Source organism: Halichoerus grypus, chromosome 6 (genome assembly GCF_964656455.1).
Source record: "Halichoerus grypus chromosome 6, mHalGry1.hap1.1, whole genome shotgun sequence".
Taxonomy (NCBI): Eukaryota; Metazoa; Chordata; class Mammalia; order Carnivora; family Phocidae; genus Halichoerus; species Halichoerus grypus.
The window spans coordinates 34,556,911-34,576,795 of record NC_135717.1 but is presented as its reverse complement, the minus strand read 5'-3'; the positions used below and the strand labels follow the sequence as shown (position 1 = coordinate 34,576,795).

Here is a 19,885-nt window from a genome sequence, read left to right as displayed (position 1 = left end):
TAACTCCATATTGTGTTAAACAATGCACCCTCTCTTTTATCCTTTTGTTAGCTGTGACTTTAAAGCTTGAATGATCTTGTTAATTCTTGCGATGTCAAAGGCTCTTGTTCCAAGTGTTGAATGCTAGATGTTGCTCTCCCCGATGGTCCTTCCCTCCTAAAGTGTTGCACACGGCTAAATCTTGTTTGTCCCTTTTTTTTTTTTACATTTATGTTCCCTTGTACCTTGTCTCTCCCCTCTTCTACTCCACTGCATGTTCCTTCATATGAATTTTATTTTGTGTTTAAAAATATTTATTGTTTCTGTGTTACCATGGAGTACACGCATGCTTTTAAATCTTCAATTATGCAGTTCCTTTTAATTTGCTTTTACTGTCTCCTTATTAAACTTTTAAATGATATGACATTGCTTTATTGAAATGATTTGTAAGTTAAAATGGTTATGAAGTAAATGTAATTATAAAAATGTATGATTTTGTTATGCACCTACTGCCTTTTATAAATTAAAATGCATTTTAGTTTTTTTTTTTTTAATAAGTAATCACAGTCATAATGCATGCAACTAATTGAACTGTGGGCTGGCCCTGGAATATGTGCTCATTTGACTTTTCTATGTACATAGGTAAATAATGCCACAGCACGTGTAATGACAAATAAAAAGACTGTCAACCCTTATACAAACGGTAAGTAGAGATCGGCCTTTTACAAGAAGTCATCCCTACCTCTGAATCTATTAAGTAATTTAACCAGGGAATATGATTCAATAAGCCCTGTTAGCCTTGGTGTGGTTCCCATGTCCTTGCTGCTGACCTGCTACAGTGAACCACGTGAATCAATACGATATTTTTCAGTGACTACAGTTACCATGGTGAGCCCTGAGTAATGGGCAGAACTGTCAAATCACCATGTTGTACACCTGAAACTAATCTGACACTGTATGCCAACTAGACTTCAATAATAATTTTTTTAAAAGATAGTTTTCACAACAGAGGCAAATTTAGTTTTCACGTAAAGTGTGCATGCCCTTCCTCCAGTCTCTCTAGAATAACTCCCATTTGGGGTGAGATACAGTAATTATTGGGGGAGCATCTGGGTCATCTACTTTGCTGTTATTAAAGTAAGTCGAGGGAGGATGGAGGTTTTGTTTGTTTCCTTTTTTTTTCCCACCACAACCTCCTCGTTGATCCCTAGTCATTTCCAGAAGAGGGATGGCAGAATTTGGTTCTGGCCTTGAGTCTTGTCTGGAGCTGTGAGGATTTTGAAGTGGCTCAGAGGGTGCCTTCTGAGGAGCTCCATAGGATGAATGCAGTATTTGCTTTCCTTTGGGTTGCCCAGTGCTGTTTTGAGCCAGATGAGAATGTTGCCACGTACTGCAGACCCCTTCAGGAAAATGCATCTCTGCTCTTCCTAACCAAGAAGCCATCTCAAAACCCCTCATGATAAGAATTCACATATATAACAAGAGTTGAAAGCACTCAATCATTTTGTTTCTTTAATCCTTCTCAGAACACATCTCTCTTAAGATATGGGGAGAGGGGAGCTGCTGATATGCTAATCACATACTTAGTTGTACCAAAAAGCTAGGAAGAATGTAATGTAGTAATTAAAGTATATACTCCAAGTGGGATATTACATCCATTAAAATGAGCAAGATGAGAACTCTGCAGGGCCCCCTAATGAATGAAAAATTTTAAAATGAAGAAGTATAGCATGATTTCAACTAAATTATGGAGGGCATTGCATTAAAATGCTAACTGCTGAGTTGAACTGTAAGACTGGAAGAAATTCTTCCTTTGTTTTGTAGGTTTTCAAAAATAATATAATTTTATTACTGAGATAAAGGAAATGTATGAAATTTTCCATTTTTAATATTTTTTTTTAAAGATTTTATTTATTTGACAGAGAGAGACACAGCGAGAGAGGGAACACAAGCAGGGGGAGTGGGAGAGGGAGAAGCAGGCTTCCCGCTGAGCAGGGAGCCCGATGCGGGGCTCGATCCCAGGACCCTGGGATCGACCTGAGCCGAAGGCAGACGCTTAACGACTGAGCCACCCAGATGCCCCCATTTTTAATATTTTAATTACATGTGAAACATGGAAATACAGACTCACTCAAAAAAAAAAAAAAAAAAAGAAAAAGAAAAAAGAGAAAGAAACATTAAAGAAAAGGTTGAATATATTTTGAATCATGCCACTGCCAAGTTGGTGTCCTAGTCCCCCCACCGAGAAGACACCACTGTTGTAGATTATTGTCTGTACTTTAACTTTGCATTTTTATGCATATATATATATATATAAATAAAATAAGTACATATTTATAGTATTCACAGTATTGTGTACGTGCTTTTTATATAAATGATGTCATGGTATGCACATCATTTTTAATTGGCTTTTATATATCAATATGGAGTTCTTTCAAGGTTAATACATACCAAATTCATTCGTTTTAGTGGTTACATAGCATTCTATGAAATGGATATATGAGTTTATTCTTTTTTTTAAAAAAAAAAGATTTTATTTATTTGAGAGAGAGAGTGAGCAATAGGGTGTGCACAACCAGGGGAGCAGCAGGTAGAGGGAGAAGCAGGATCCCTGCTGAGCAAGGACCCCAATGCAGGACTTGATCCCACGACCCTGGGATCATGACCTGAGCTGAAGGCAGACGCTTAACCAACTGAGTCACCCAGGCGTCCCAATATATGGGCTTATTCTTACCTTTCATACTGATTGACATTTAAATTTTGTGTTGTTGCTGTTATAAACAGTAATATTAGCATTTAGTAGTTTTGTTTTTGTTTTTGTTTTCGTTTTGTGCCAATGACTACCGATTTGGTTAAGTCAGTCTGTTCATATTTTTAAAAGGGGCACCATTAAACAGAGATATACCCTCAATATAACAGAGCTCCACTTTGAAAGATCAGAAGAATTATTTATTCTGCTGACCCATTTTTTCAGCTCCAACAACCCGAGACATGGCCTTAAATGGTATAGAAAATTTCCACAACAGACTTTGAATGCCCAGTGCTGAAATGAAACAAACTTCTGATTTATGCATAATGAAGCCTTTCTACTTGGGTAAAAATGATAACTCTGCAACTTGCCAGAGTTAATATGTGGTGACACCACCCCGACTATTGGGCATTTCCTTTAATTATGAAGTAGCAACTGTGTGTGTATATGCACACGTGAGTGCTATCACGCATGTGCATAGGTGCTCACGTGTGCTGCTTATGTGAGAAAATGAAGCAAGGGAAGCCAAATATTATTCCTTAAGCTATATGGATGCATATTTATTTTAAAGAAAGAGTTATTGATCATTGTCCTACCCAGTGGTTGAACACTAGCCCAGTGGAATTTGGGGACACAATTCAAAGCCCATCCATTAATAGCCAACATTTCTGGAACACTGACCATGTGGCATCATGTTAAGCATTTTAAATGCATGGGGCCCACATGAAGTCCTACAAAGAGGACATACTTATCCCTATTTTAAACAAGCAAAACCTGAGGCTGGAAGAGAAGTCATTAGTGAAGTCTTTCCCTTTTATTCTGAAGTAACAAATCTTGTGGCCATGCCTGTGTGGATGCAAGAATATCGCTTCCCCTCTATCATCTTACAGAACTGCACACAAATGGCAACCGACCACAATAATGAAACTAAATGTTCAGCCCCAAATGCCTGTTTTTGTGGCATAAACATCCCACATCCCATTCCAGGTAGCCATGCATTCTGAGTTCCCAGGAATGTCATGTGGGTTTCTCATCCATGTACCTGAAAGGGGGCACTCAGGGGCTTATCCTATCACATGGGCTAAGTAGGGGACCCAAGGGGTGGATGGACAGTCACAGCAGAACTGACTTAAGAAACAAATACAAATCCCAATTACATATAGCAGCTGGATTCTGTAGAAGACATTGTGGAGACTTTTGGTATTCAAAGAAAAGCAGTTCTCAAAGCTTTTCCAATCCATAATTTGTGAGTATCATCACTACAAATAACCTTTCCCATAAATTGCAATACAACTAAAGATAATGGGGCCCTCTCAGATCCTTAACAAGAGTGACTATGTTAAAAGGGGATATTATCACCACAAAAAGAATGAAAGAAAGAGAAAGAAAGAAAGAAAGAAAGAAAGAAGAAAGAAAGGAAGAAAGAAAAGAAAAGAAAAGAAAAGAAAAGAAAAAAAGGAAAGGAAAGAAGGAAGGAAACAAGGAAGGAAGGAAGAAAAAGAAAGTTACTATATGAGATGATGAATATGTAAATTAGCTGGATTGTGGTGATATCTTACAGTGTATATGTAATATCAAATCAACAAGTTGTACACCTTAAATATGTACAAATTTTAGTTGTCAATTATACCTCAATAAAGCTGGGGGTGGGGAAGAGAAGGTAAGTCAGGACCCATGAAGTCACGTCGAAATGAGAAAAGTTACAGTTACCAACTTACACTTCAGCAAATACACCTTCCTAGAGTCATCACATTTTGAGGTCATCATCACATGGTGAAATATCATTGTGGGCGCCACTATCACATTCATGCATTCCTTCAGTCACATGTCCAACAAGAGCTTAACCAGCCACAAAGTTTCCAGTGATGAGTAAGACTGGATCCTAAACACAAGCGGGCTCTGCTCTACCATCATCATGGCATTACATTTCCTGGGACATCTGAACTTGGATGTAAGAGAAGACTTTAGAATGACATCCAGGGATCTGCAAACACTGTCCATCAGAGAGCTTCCCAAGGAGGGACCTGGGCAACTGCTGTATTGCTGATTCCTCCTGAGGACGGAAGCCCTCAGACCAGAGCTGGGGCTCATTGTAGTCACTGCAGATCACACGTTTGCAATGCAAAACAAGTTGAGAACCAGATTTTCAGGGATTCCCTGGATGTTGGAGAAGCATGGATGTTGGATGTGGATCTTTTTTTTTTTTTTTTTTTCTCAGAAAGCTTAGGAAAGATAAATTTGGACCAAAAAATCCAAGACTATAGAGAAGTAGATTTTTTATCAGCTCTGCCCTTCCCTGGGTACTGAACTACAGGCAAATTGTTTAAACCCTCCACACACCAGTGTTCTTAAGTGGAAACTGAGATATGATGGGACCTACTCTCTAGGATATCTGTGCTTATTATGGAGTTAAGTACTCGACACAGGACCAGGGTTACAAAATGCCCTAAAAATTTAATTATACAATAATCTCAATAATAAGTAGGCATCTTGTTTGTTTTTTGCTATAGATAGTAAGTCAAATTTCCTGATAGACATACTAATTTTAGGATCAAATATTCAGATGCCAACAGAGGCTAGGCAAGTAAAATAGATAAGCAAACAGAGAGGGTCTGAAAGACTCACATTCTTTTTGAACTATCTTCCATTTTCTTTTTTTTTTTTTTTAAGATTTTATTTATTTATTTGACAGAGGGAGAGACATAGCGAGAGAGAGAACACAAGCAGGGGGAGTGGGAGAGGGAGCAGGGGGAGTGGGAGAGGGAGAAGCAGTCTTCCCACTGAGCAGGGAGCCCGATGCGGGGCTCGATCCCAGGACCCTGGGATTATGACCTGAGCCGAAGGCAGGTGCTTAACGACTGAGCCACCCAGGTGCCCCGAACTATCTTCCATTTTCATACGAGGAAAAGCAAAATATTCTCTACTAGAAGAAAAAGCAAGACAGGATAACAGTAAAAGATTGCTGGCATTTGGCCTCCAAGCCAGATACACAGTAGGGAGCAGAGGTAGAGTCTGTGCCTAACTGGGGGTTAAGTGGAGTGGTCCCTGGTCACTTCCAGCAAATTGGTCTGTGTGGGATTCCTAATCTAAAGTTGGCTATGTCTACTGAACTTTCAAGAAAACCAGAAATCCTGTATTGTAATGAAATCTGAATATTGGCCATGAATATATGTTGCAAAAAAAAATAGTGGGCGCACCAAACACAGTGCGCAACTAACTTTTCATTTTAGGCGTTGCCTGACATCCTCAGTAGATGTCTTTAGAAAGCACTGGTATGCGGTTCCGGAACCCCCTGTGGTGTATTTAAGGGTACTTTCTTGAATATGTTTCTTTGATATCCAACCCAGCAAAGCCCTAGAGAAGACACGTGCAGATCTTTTGTGTGCACATTCAGACTGGGCTTTTAACATCTAATACAGCCATAGTTAACACTGGCAAGCTTGGGCAGCGTTTTTCTATGGCACGCTGGCAGATGACCTTTGAGGAGCTAAATTTGAGGAGGGGAGTGCTGATTTGGATGCAGCCCCTTGAGACCCAGCCACAGAAGGGGTCTCTCTACACGGCTCCTGTGTCTGGTCTCTGCTCCATCGCCTCATTGTATGGGCGGCTGGGAGCAGTGGGCTTTATCAGCTGTTCTCTTTTGTTGTAAGCCTCATTGTTCAGTTTAATGTCCTTGATCAAAATCTCTGAATTTGCAAGGCCTGAGGATGTACACAGACTGCCTGAGAACTTAAAACGGGGATCGTTTTGTCCATCTTCCTGACAGTGCAGGCTCCTGTCTCCAGCAGGGTTATCCCAAGGGTCTCTTCCAGGTACTGGAAGGAGTCACAGGGACTAGGAGGCTATTTGCATGTGATTTGCATACATTTACATAAGCCTGCATGAGCTCTGTAAGTCTGAGCAGGGGTGATTCTGAAGGTCTGGATCCTTATTTCCTCTGCCTTGAAGACAGTCACCCCTAACAGAGTCCTTCTTTATTAGATGTATATCAGGAAACAGGTCATTGGAGGTTGGAAGGAGATAGAATCCTAGCCAAAACAGAATGGGCCCATTAGAAAAAGCTCTCTATTCCTTCTGTTCCTTTAGAGCAAAACTAAGTAAATATCTATGGAACACTGACCATTTGCCAAATGTAGTTTTAGGTGCTGGGAATTCACATTGGACAGCAGTCCTGTTCACTTTACCATTAATTTTAATGAAGGAGAATGGGTATAAAGACAATTAAGAACAAGAAAGAAAGAAAAAAGATAAACCCAGGTAGTGTTAACAGCTATGCAGAAAACAAAACGGGGAATTGAATCAGGGAATAGCTCAAGGGGAAGGACGTGGCATTGAGTAGTCTGCCCTGGGAAGACAATGGGACCTACATAATATCAGGTCAACTGTGTCAGGAGCTGGGGAGAGTTCTCTAAGCACAAGGAGCAGTGGATATAATCCAGAATAATCTACATTGATCTACAATGATCTTAGGTGGTTTTATAAAGATTTAAAAGCATAGTGTCCCCTGTAGTTTGGAGAGAAAGGAACCATGCTATGAAATAAATGGACAGGGGTTAAGTTGTGTGGGCTTGTGGGTCAAGGTTAGAGTTTGTGTTCTTCTAAGTTCAGAAGGAAGCTGTTGAATTTTGAGTTGCAGAACGGCATATCTGATCCACTCATTTAAAATGGGCTTGACCACTAGGAATAGAATGGGTAAAGGGAGGAAGGAGAAGAGGAGTGGGAGGAGATGGAGCGTGTTAGGGCATTGTTGCTGTGGTCTCATCCAGATGAAAAATAGAAGTGTCTTGGCCTGGGATGGTGCCAACGGAGAGGAGTGGATGGAAATGTCTTTTCAAAGTCTAACCAACAGGATTTTGTAGTGGATCATACATGGGGTATGAGGGTAAGGGGAGAATCAAGGAATTATTTATCAAGAATTTTGCTTTGAGGAACCAAGCGGATGAGAGAAGCCATTTGCTGAAGTGGGGAGACTTGGTGAGGAGTAGCCTGCAGGGAAGGAGGGAAGTAAGAAGTTGGGTTGTCATGCCTGTGTTGTGGATCAGAAAGGTTTTTGTTTTCCCCACAGTGGAAGCAGCATTGTTTAGGAAGAAGGACCAATAACAAGGAGCAGGTCAAAACATGCAATGATGTTCCCATGACATTTCATTTTGCTACTCACAGATTCCGGGTTGGTTTCTTGTGAAGGAGACCTTATCAATGACCTTTCTCAATTAATACTGGCAGACAGGAGATAGCACGTATCTCTTAATGAGGGAGAGTATTGTTTACATATTGAATGAAAGTTTTCCATAAATAGACATGGTAAACTGGCAGGTAGTTGGTAAATAGATAGATAATGGCATTAAGTAGCCTACCCTGGGAAGACACTGGAGGTCTAAATAACATCAGGTAAACTTTGTCAAGAGCTGATCAATCTATTTTTTTTATTTTTTTGATCAATCTACTGATAGATAGGTAGATAGATGAATAGATGAGAAAGAGGATAGAGATAAATGATGATAGATGGATAGATCAATCAATGGATAGATAGATGGATCAATGGATAGGTATAACTTACAGTCTTTGAGAGTTTCATCAAAAGTAATCAGTGGGTCCACATTCAGCGAATGGTATGTCCCAGTCTTGTGTGCAAAAGGAAGTATTTAAGGGAAACAAAACCTTATTTCAATAGTGACGAAAAGACCCTGTCTCCACCACCAGTAGAACAAGATATAAGATGGGAAGCAGAGGGATGAAGAAAAAGAGTGATAAATTCATAACTTAATTATTCACTTAATATGGGTCCTTATATACTTTGTTCACAAACTCTAGATTTCTGTGGAGGACTAGGGAAGAACATTAAATATGTCCAGATAATCCTGAATCTTTATTTTCAACCAGTTTGCTCTATTTTCTGTTTGATTCCAAGGACTTGAAATGTTTATATTAGTCCACAGATCCCCAGAAATTGGCTATTTTCTTTTTTTAGAAAATGGTAGAATTTTAGTTGGTCAAACTGAAGTCATTTTCCACATTTATAAAGCACATTTTCTGAAATGTGCCAGATAATTTTTATTTTTATATCATTATAGAAATTCCTATATGACAAGATGTGGTTAATATAAAAAAGGAAGGTGTCAGTGTGAAGAAACCATTGGGACAACACATCTCAGAATTTTATGTCTCTTTCTGGTGATCTAAAATATGGCCAGACATTTCCATTAATAAGCCTCCCAGGTATGCAAGCATAGCACTTTGAAAAATCCTATCCTAAGACCATCCTGGGGGCTGTAAACTAGCTAGCTCATTCAAGTTGGATGAAAGTTCTTAGAAACAAAAAATTCTTAGAAAGTTCTAGAAAGTTCTTTGGTTCATCCAGGGTCCTATCTATTGAGATATTGAGCCTCTGTCTTCCTTAGGGGATCAGTAGATTGTGGCCACCCCTTGGCTGTTCTTACAGGTCTTACAATCACTTAGGTCAGATGAGAGGATGTCATACCTCACCCTTCTGGGAAGAGCTCTCCTAGTCAGAAATACCTTCTCTCGCATCCCAACTTTTACCATTGCTTTTTTTCAGAAGCATATATTAATAGACCTCTGGTGTTTGACCTTTAGCCCAAGGACACAAAGTCTTCTGCAAAAGGCAGCATGCCTGCCCTTCTTTGTCTTTCAGGAATTCCATATAATGGATGTTTTCATAAAAACTTACCAGCAGGAACAGGAAATAATCACCAAACCCTAAAACGTGACCATTCTTTGGAGGTTGTTCCCTAAATTGTGCCCAATGGGTATGCAATGTGCAGAGCTTCTCGATTTGCAAGTATTGTTGTATGCTCTTTTCTTGAGTAAAAGTTCCTAAGGGGCCAGGATTCATTTTACAGAAAATGCTCCATCCAGAACACTGGGAAAATTACAGGATTCTGTTAATCTTATATACAGGTTGTTTGAAAGTTACCTTAGATATCATGCATTGATTAAGAATTTTTATGGTTCCTGAATGCGCTGAAATGTATTCCATACTCATTCTCTAGTGGATAAATGTCATTTTCTTTGGGATGTAAAAAGCACTTCGGAATTCTCTGGGTTATAATTAGGAATGACAATTATCAGAATATGTTGCCGCAAAGAATTCTGCTTATGTGAGCTTTCAAGTTTTTGTGAACTTAACATGAAGGGACATAGGATGGATTATCTAGCGGTGATCCATGGAAGAAGACAAAAAATTGAAATTATTATGGTGGTTCAAGAAAATATTGATATGGGAGAAAATTAATTACCACATCATTTTCAAAAAGTTCACTTGTAGCTGGTCAGTAGTTTCCATACTATTAACTTGTGTTGGCAGTAAATCAAAAGCATAAATCTGTTTTTCCAGGTATAGGTTTCAAATCATTTTTATGCATTCCCAAACCATATAGCCTGTAAATAAAAATAAAAAAATACAACAACCCATTTGAATTGTGGTTCACTTGCAGTGATATGAGTTGTTGAATCAAGTGTGATAATAATGTTTTTGTATATTTGTTTTAAGGCTGGAAATTGAATCCAGTTGTGGGTGCGGTCTACAGCCCCGAATTCTATGCAGGTAAAGAGTTCTTCTTTGCATGACTTCTTTTTCATCCGTTTTAAATGTGTTTTGCCTGCCAGTAAGGAACAGGTTTCATAAAATAATTTGAACTACGTAAATCCCTCTCCTAAGAAGTTCTGAAGGAATTTTTTAAAGCAAAACCAAAAGTGTTTAAAACCCTTTAAAAATAAAGGGGAATCGTGTATGTGTGTTACACTGTGCAGTACGCACGGCCCTTCTTATGACATTTTACATTGATTTTTCCTCAAAAAAGCATCGAGACTTTGTTCGAGGGCATATTGAACAAATGTAGAGCTGTTCATGCCCATTTTATTTCAATCTGCCTGGATGTGTTTTTTAGCCATCCATTTCCATGTGGGGTTACCTTTCTTTCTTCCTGGCAAAGCAGAGAGTTGGCTCACTTATTCCAATAATGTGGCAGTGAGTTGAAATTGCCAAGAGAAGGATTATTTAAAAACGAAAAAAACAAAACAAAAAAAACCCCAAAAAACAAAAAGCAAAAAAAAATGAAGTGGTCTTTCTTTCTCTATTAATCACTATTCCTTAGCAATTCCATCTCTCTCTGCTCTGCCTTCCAGGGTAGGTCTCTCCCCTCGCCCCTTCCCTGCTACCCGCCAACTACCGGTTGATCAGGAAATCCCTGTAGAAAACTTGTTCATCACATTTTGGGAGAGGGTAACCCAGAAGCAGCAGTGGTAGAGATTTTGGCTCTGCTTGGCCTGTCACTTCTGCCTGTTAGCCCCTTGTTCATTAACAAGGCTGCATTTAACACCTTAGAACGTTAGTAGATTTGTCACATGGGGATTGAAAAGAACTCTTTCTTTGATGGGGCCCTTGCTCTTAAAAAAGGAGAAATAAATGACCAGTTGGTCCAGATCCACTCACTTAGTGACCTCTTCACAGTAAGTCCTACCCCTTCTTGGTCCCTTCTGGGGTGCCATCTGTCATTTTCCTAATCATGGATCAACCCTAGTGTATGACAGAAACATAGGACACTCGGATGGCTACTCCAGCAGGGTCACCAACTCAACAAAGAAAAAAGTGGTAAATCTGGGAAGGCCCAATATGATAGCTACGGTCTGGATTTCAGATAGGCAATGTTTGTTCTTCGCATGTGATTTTTACCACAAGCCTGGGTTAAGTCCAGTGACTCTATGACCGTGAAGTAGCTGCGTTGACTCTTCTGGGGGAGAAAAGTCTTTGCTGTAAGGCTTTCCATGGTTATATGGTGGAACCCACCTCATGAGAGGACACTTAGCAAAGTGAGGAATGTAAACACTGTACTCAGACAGCCCAGGTTCAAATCCTGCCCCCCCCACTTGCCAGCTGTGTGACTCTAGGCAAGTTACTTAACCTCTCTGTGCCTCAGTGTCTTCATCTGTTAAATGGGAGATGATAATAGTAACAACCTCACAGGAGCTTATTAGAATTAAATGGGTTAATATATGAAGACTGGTGCACAGTCAGCACCACATAAACGCTGGATAAATAAAAATAAATTAGTATTCCACCTCTCTGCCAGAAGGGGAAAATTAATGGAGAACTGATTGTGATGAATTCTGAGTAAACGACTAAACTAAGAGATTCTTTTCTTAATACATGAGAGGACTAGGCCTTCTGTTCTCAGCTTGCCTGTTTGGGGGAAGTTAATTTCTGGGATTGGAGGTAAGGCAGTCTGTTTAGGGGCACAGATATTGCTGGGGTACATCCTTGTCCGAAGCTGCAAAGAAAGGACATCCCTCAAAAGGGCATGCAGGAGGCCAGCCAGCAGCTTTCATGCATCTGGGGGCATTGCCCAATGAAATGGGATAGCTGGGAAAACAAGCTGACACATTCTCTGCAAGTGTGTGCACCTGGCTACGTGCATGGTTTCTCCCCAGAATAATGGGTCAAGGACAAGAAGCAAGAAGCCATCTGACGAGGAGGTAGGGTATAAATGTGTCACTTGGGAGAGAGAGAGGAAGGACATGTTTCTGGTCCCATGCAGTATAGTTGCTGGTCATCCGGCTCGAGCAACCAAGAAACTCTCCTTTATGTGTGATCTGAAACCTATATGCATATCTGTGGGTGTTTGAGAGGACATTAAGACAGAAGAAACCATTCAAACTGGCTTGTATATATAAGAATAAATTAATCTCCATGACTTTTAGAACGTTAGAACAGCCATTCAGATTAGCCCTGAGCCCAGCTGCAGAAGTTAGATCATGGGACTATCGGGAAAGAATAAGTTATAATAAAGATTAATATTTACCGAGTATTATCTGTGGCCAGGCACGGTTCTAAGCACTTTACCTAAATTAATGTATTTAAATCTTCATGGCAGTTTTCCAGATGAGAAAACTAAGGTACGCAGAGTCCCTTAGCACTAAACCGCTAAGATTTCAAGCGGGTAAGAAGCTGGCTAGATTTTGAAACCGAGAGCCTGTGTTCTTTACAACTGGGTTATATGCTGCTTCTTTTTTGTGTGTAAATATTAAAATTTGTAATTCTTATGGACTGTGTCCTATGATGGTAGATCAGGCTACTGCTCTATGTCCAAGCCAGTCAAATTAAAGAAGAGGAGTAAGATAATAATTTTGTATTTTTCCAACCACCACCAACACCACCACCCCGGCCACCACCACCACCTCCTCCATATTCAGACGAGTTAACTGGCTGTGTCAGGGGCAGTTTTAAGGATTCTGGACAACTAAATAATTATTTCTATGAGATGCCCCAATAAACTTAAATCTAAAGAAATGGGGCACGAATAAGTAAGTGTTACTTGAGAAATCTGTGTATGTATGTTAGTGTTGCCAATATGTGGGCTACCCTTAATAATCGGAAGACTTTTCTTTTTGCCTAAATTATCTGTGTATGTATGTCAACAGAGTTCATGATATGCAGAAATATAGGGAAATGCTGCCAATCCAACACTCCAGAACAATTCCTTTGAAATATTTGAAGACCCATAAACACTGAGAATTGAGCTAGCTTAAATCGGAAGTTAAGACACCAATATGGATGGAGTGCATATATGCAAATGTGGACATAGCATGTATTCATTTCGCTATGGAGATATAATTACTAACGTCAACCATTTGAATGTCCACGATTAAGAACTTAGGGGGCTTCTTGGATTTCCCCAACTATAAACATAGTCTGGATTTATCTTGCAATTTCGAATGTGCCTCAAAGCTGAAATGAAGACCTTGTCATTGATTTGCTGTGGATATTTAGCAGGCCAGCCCTGTGTCTGCCTGAGATAGAAAGCCAGGCTTATTAGGCACTCCTATATATAAGATTTTCTATTAATGACAAATATCATAATATTCCCATAGTATAATTATCGATTTTCTGAAGCTTATGCAGAATTAACAACCCAGCCTCCAATTGTCTCTCAGAACGGGGCATGAAAAGTTCACATATTTTGTAAATTAAAATCAATATTTTCAATCTCTCCTAAAGGTAATTTTCCTAATTTAGTGGACTTTTCCCTAACATTTATTTTCTCTTTAATTATAAAATGGCAGGTTATTGATTTTCGTATATAACCTCTTGACGCTCTGAGTGCATTTTTATTGCTAACGTGGGGTGGGGGTGGAGAGGGCAGGAGCACCTCTTAATGAGGATCTTTAATTACTAGCTGAACAGTATTAATTTGCTTTGATAAATTATGACGCACACTCTCCCTCACGCACACGTTCCAGGGGAAGCATTTAGAAAGCTGTTATGAAAGGTCTTTCATTTCGGGTGGTTTTTCTGAACTCTTACCAAGTCCTACCCAGAAGAATGCTTACCCAACACCAGTCTCCAGAAGCAGATAGGCATAAATCAACACATCCCATGAACCCATGTAAATCTCCTCCAAAGACAAGTGGGTGTTTTCCTACAAAGCTACATGGTATTGATTGTTTTGCCTACATCTAATCATCTTCGGGCTCGTTGGGGCTTATTCTCAAGATAAATGATTGATAAGGCAATTAAAAAAAATGTGCAGGTAGATCTCAAAATCAGTGTCTAAGACCATTCCATTTCAGACTTTTTTAAAAAAAATTGAGGGCAATAAATACAAGTACAGTATCTGCAAATATCTGTTCCCAGCAGTATGCTTCAAGTTACTTAGTATCATTAGAAACAGTGTTTCTAAGAATCTCAATGAGGAGGCCTCAAAGGGGGTTCTTATAGTTCCCCCTTCATTGTGAGAAGTTCCATTGCCATCTAATAAAAAGATTAAAAGAAACAGTGGTGTCTTTTAGGGACAATCATGATAGCTAGCCAATGAAACTGTTGATTGAAAGCAAACACCTTTAATCTTCATGCATAAGTAAAACAAAATAAAAATAAATAACAAAAGGTTACACACAGTTGTCGACATGGGACTGACAAATGGCAAATCCATCCATTTCTCAATTGCCAGTAAGATGGCTGCAAAGCTCACCCACGCTGTATATCATATCTGCCAACTCATTTCTGTGATTAAATATTCCATCAGTAGGGCTATAAGGCGGCAAAGCTTAACAAGATTCATAAGATGCACCACTTGAACACACATAACTCACTTCCGTGGATGGAGAGCACCCTGCCTGCAAAGGAAAATTGGAATTGAGGTAAATTACTCCACGAGTCATGATCAATAGGGAAAGGAAAAGATCTACCAATGCAATGCAGATCTAAGATATAGTTAGGTCCCGATCACAACAAACACACAATTCAAGTCAAAAGTAGAGAGATGCAGAGTAAATCAACTTGAAAACCTTGAGGATGGCAATGAACAGTAGTCTGGCGACACTATTATTCTTAGTGGGTTTTTTTTCAGTGCAGGGAAGAAAAAGGGGGTCCTTAATTGGATTTTCCTCCTAAAAATACACATTTTTGGTTTCAAAGGGGTGGGGGGAGTACTGAAAGAAGGATACCTGGCTGCAAAGTCACATATGAAGGTGGTCGGGTCTTAAAACTAGGTTATCCTGGGGTTATAGGGAGGATCAGGTAAGGTAATGAGTGTAAAAGAACTTTATAGACTGTAAAGTAAAATAAAACTATGAGATCAGTGTGATGACTGAAGTCAGCTGGATTGATTATGTCCACCTCAGTAAAAACCTGGCCACGGACCACAGGCCTTGATACCAGGCTGGCTGATGGGAGACTGGGTTGGGATCTCAGTATAAAGTTTAAAAATGAAGAGAATGGATGTAGCACTCTGTGATTGCTTATCTCGAAAGGGCAGCTGTATTTGACCTTGGATTACCCGTAGAGAGGTATTGGTTTTCTATGGGCTTTTGGCCACTGTGAACCATGATTCATCTAAGAATTGAGTCAAAGGAAGGTAGATGTCGGTCTCCCTCCCAGGCGCTCCCCCCATTTCATTTCATTGAGTCCATTACAGTTAAGAGAATGACCTTTAGCCACACTTTTGGATGGACTTCTCTCCAATTCCCTTCCTGCAATTTGGATACAATAGTATCTGAAAAAGAGTAAGATTGTCAGAACCTGTGATAACTAGGGTCCCTGACACAGGCTGCTTTCCTTTTATTGGCTACTGTCCTAGACTTTGTGTTGGCTTGGGATGATGTGCCCAAATCCTGGGTACAAAGCATGCGTTTGGGGTGACTACCTTAGTATCCTGAAAGAATGTAAGGTGGGTCTGCAAGGTACCTGCTACCACTCAGAGCCCCTCAAAGCAGCAAATATTCAGACACCCCTCGTGGCTCTAACACTGCCCATGTCCACCCAGAGGACCAGTTCTGACTAGACACAGAGCGATGGCTCCTCATGAACAGTGACCTTTGGCTCTGCAATGTTTTGTATAATTTACACATCTGCCAGATTCAAATGCAGTGCACTTCAGTGAACTGGAACAGAAGAGTCCAGATTTAAGTCCCCAAGCAAAGGATTTTCAGCCTAGAAATGTTCCACTTCAAAGACTTTATCTCATACATCTGTTTACCTTCGCCTCCCCTTTTGGTTGCAATTCACTTGCCTTCTCTCTTCTCCTTTCCCCATCTGCCTTATCAGATTTCACTCCATCCTTGCCCACATTTGGCCTTAATTTTTATCTGTGTCCTTCCCTGCCCCATGGAAGGAATGCAGCTCAGCTTTGATGGAACCTGTGGGGGATTTTGATCTTCAAATAGGATCAGAACTTGATTATGTGCTTAAAACTGCACTTCCTCAATAAATTAGTTCCCATTCTATTGCATGGAAAGTCTACCAAGGACAGCTCCCCCAAGGCAGGAAGTGATAAGACAGCCCTTGTAGGAGAAGCCCCCGACCTCTGCACACCATGGGAGAAAGAGGAGGTTTGAATGTTTGGCTCTGGATCAATTTCATAGGGAAAGTTCTGGGCTGCCATCATTCATACATGAACAACTCAAAACATCAGCAACAATAAGCCACTCTGGGCACTCACTGTGCCAGGCACTGTGCAAAACACTTTGCCTCTCCTTGAATCCTCATAAAAATGTTCAAGCATTCTCTCCGTTATAGAAATTATGAAACCAAGGCTTTCTGGAGAGTTTATCTCCTCCCTCATATCACAGAACTGGTATGTGAAAAATTGGTTTATTACATAAACGTCTTTTTTCTAACCTCAAAGCCCACGCTTTCCATCACCTTGCTGTGCAGCTTCCTCAGTAGGACTAGACCAGGACATGCCTGCCATGTCTTCTATCCTTGAGGTCACAGAGGATGAAAATAATTAATAAAAATATCTTTGCATGTAATATTACCTGCTGCATGCCAGACTCCGTGTTGGGATCATTGCATGTTTACAGAGCTTATAACTTTGGAGGGTAAGTGTCATTTTCCTCATTTTTCAGATAAATTAGAAATCTAGTGATATTATTTTGCCCAAGGTTGCTGACTTTAAAAGTTAAAGAGCTGGGTCCAAAGCCAAATCTCTGTGATTTCAAAGCCCATTCCACTTTATTACAAGTTACCTCCCACACAGATACGTTAGTTAATCCAATATCTTGGATTAATGGCTCTTAACTGGGAGTAATTTTATACCCCAGGGGAATTGGGCGACTTCTGGAGACATTTTCCATTGTCACATCTTGGGGGCATGGGGTTGTTCACTACTGGCATCTAAAGAGTGGAGGCCAAGGATGCTGCAAAACATCCCACAATGCACAGGACAGCCCCCACCACAAAGAATAATCTGGTTTAACATGTTGATAATGCTGACGTTGAGATTTGAGCTCCTGCTCAAGATGGAGAAGCATCTGTAGTTATCAAAGGCAATCCAAGAACTTAAAGAGAGACATTCGCCCAAATGCTTCCTTTTCTGGGCATTACTCTGTGATTTTTGACTCCAGAAGGGAAAAGCATGAAGCTTGATTTTATGCTGCAGAGCTGTGTTGGTGGTCCACAAGACCATCTTCAGTCTCTGTGTTTGGTTGGATGTGCTCATGGGACTCAAAAAGGCTCTTATAGTCACAGTCCTGATTTTTTACAAAGCAATACGGATTAAAAATCAGCAAAGGGGAAGAACACAAGAGATGGGATCCAGAAGAAACCAGGCAGAAGCCTCTGGTGTGCCATCCAGGTGGAAGTACACGATGTGCTTAACTTTACCGGTGTTGGTGTCTGAAAACACACACAAAGTGTTGGCAGACAGGAGTCAGTCCGCTTCCTGGGAGGTGGTCACAGGGATGCAGAGCCCCTGAGTGAGTGATATCAGCTACTCAAACCTTAGCCCAAAGAGCAAGAGTAAGCATTCGCCATAAATCACATTGCTACGGTAAACTATCTTATCAAACTGGCCATGTGTGGCCCAAGGCCTCAGGCATCCAAAAACAGTTTTATCAGGTAGACTATTCCAAGGGTTTGGAACGCATCTGCCAGGAGCTGTCCAAGGGCCAGTCCTGAAGAATGTGCAGGGTTTGAGCAGCCCAGGCCTGCTGAGTTAACCCTTTCCCGCACAACAGAAGGAGGAGGAGGAGGAGAAGCAGAAGGAGAAGAAGCTTGCAAGCTCAGGAAAAAAAAAATATATATATATATATGTATATATATACATATATATATATATATTCGTGGTCATGATGATAGTGGTGAGGAGGAGGGGGAGGGTGGTATAAGACAAGACAAACCACTGTGTTTGTTGGTTCTAGGAGAAAAGATCAAGCTGGAGTCAGTTATTAAAGAGGAAAAAAAATGTGTGCATTTTTCACTTCAAGCAGAGGTCTGCAAATTTCAGTAAAGGGCCAGTTCGTGAATAGGTTCAGCTGTGTGGGCCAACAGTCTCCCCCAGCCACTCACCTCTGCCGCTGTAATGCAGGAGTAACGACAGACAACGCATAAATGAGTGTGCACGGCTGTGTCCCAGTAATGCTTTAAGGACACAGAGATTTAAATTTCATATAATTTTCATGGGTCATCAAATAGTTGTCCTCACCCCATCCCCAGCTGTGTAAAATTGTGAAAGTCACGGCCCTCCTTCGCTGACCCTGGCTTAGAGAGTCCAGATTTGCTGAACTCAAAGCCACCAGCTTATACCCTGGGGAGGTTTTTTTTAGCATTGCACTGTGGTAGCAATTACACAATCCCGCATGAACCCGTGAGATTAGCTGCTTGTCATTCTGCCGCATCATGTTCATCAAGGAAGGGCCAAAGAGAGAGGCCGTGTATAGAGTTGCACATACCCCTGGCTTTTGTTAATTCATCCTTTAGCTCAGAATTACAGTGCTGAAGGCCTGTAAAGTGCCAGGCACTGCGCACGCACTGGGGAAGTACCTCTTCCCTCAAGAATTGCTTAGAGCATTGAAGGATACAAACTTAGTGTATAATAAATAATGATACCTGCCTGCCAGAACACTAAAAAAATAACAACCCTCTCTGTATTAAGAGCCAGAGAACAGGAGGTACTAATTGGGTTTTGAAGGATAAGTAAGAGTTCTCCTGGCAAGAAAATGAAGAAAGATCTTTGTAGGGGTGAATAAGGAGGACTTTGGTAGAGTCCAAAGGAGCTTCTCAATCTTTATCTTCAGAATCCATTGAGAAGTCCTTAAAAAAAAAAAAAAAAAAACAGGTGCTTGATCTTCACTGGATATAGAAATTTCCATAGGGGCGCCTGGGTGGCTCAGTTGGTTAGGCGTCTGCCTCCGGCTCAGGTCATGATCCCAGGGTCCTGGGATCAAGCCCCGCATCGGTCTCCCTGCTCAGCGGGGAGCCTGCTTCTCCCTCTGACCCTACCTCCTCTCATGTGCCCTCAATGTCTCTCTCAAATAAATAAATGGAATCTTTAAAAAAAAAGAAAGAAAGAAAAGAAATTTCTGAGGCAAAATCAGATTTCCCCCAAAGGCTGAGAAATAAGTTGCAAAAGACCTGATAATCCTGTATAAAGGAATGAGGGTTCTGTATTTCATCCTTTAAGTGGCAGGCAACCATTGAAAACTCTGAAAAAAAATATATTTAAAAAACAAAATAAAACAAACAAGAACACCCGGTAATGAGTTAGCTTGCGTATCTACACTTAAAACAAATAATAGTCTTACCATGAGAACTCTTTCAAATATGTGAACCCAGTCCTGAAAAATTGAAAGAGGTAAAACCAAATTAGCAGCTTCTCACCCACCCGAGAGATCGGGCTCCTGAAAGACCCCAGGATTACC

The 19,885-nt window shown here is 40.5% G+C and overlaps 1 protein-coding gene across 33 annotated transcripts in view; it reads left to right on the top strand.

Annotated features, from left to right (window-relative positions):
* RBFOX1 (RNA binding fox-1 homolog 1) overlaps positions 1–19,885 on the top strand; it is a 1,991,091-nt gene that overhangs the window by 1,883,791 nt on the left and 87,415 nt on the right. For all 33 annotated transcript variants that reach the window (XM_078074844.1, XM_078074845.1, XM_078074837.1 and 30 more), the window contains 2 exons: positions 622–682; positions 10,239–10,292. In XM_078074844.1, the coding sequence (XP_077930970.1) occupies positions 622–682; positions 10,239–10,292 (115 nt within the window). The remainder of the gene's footprint in view (positions 1–621; positions 683–10,238; positions 10,293–19,885) is intronic.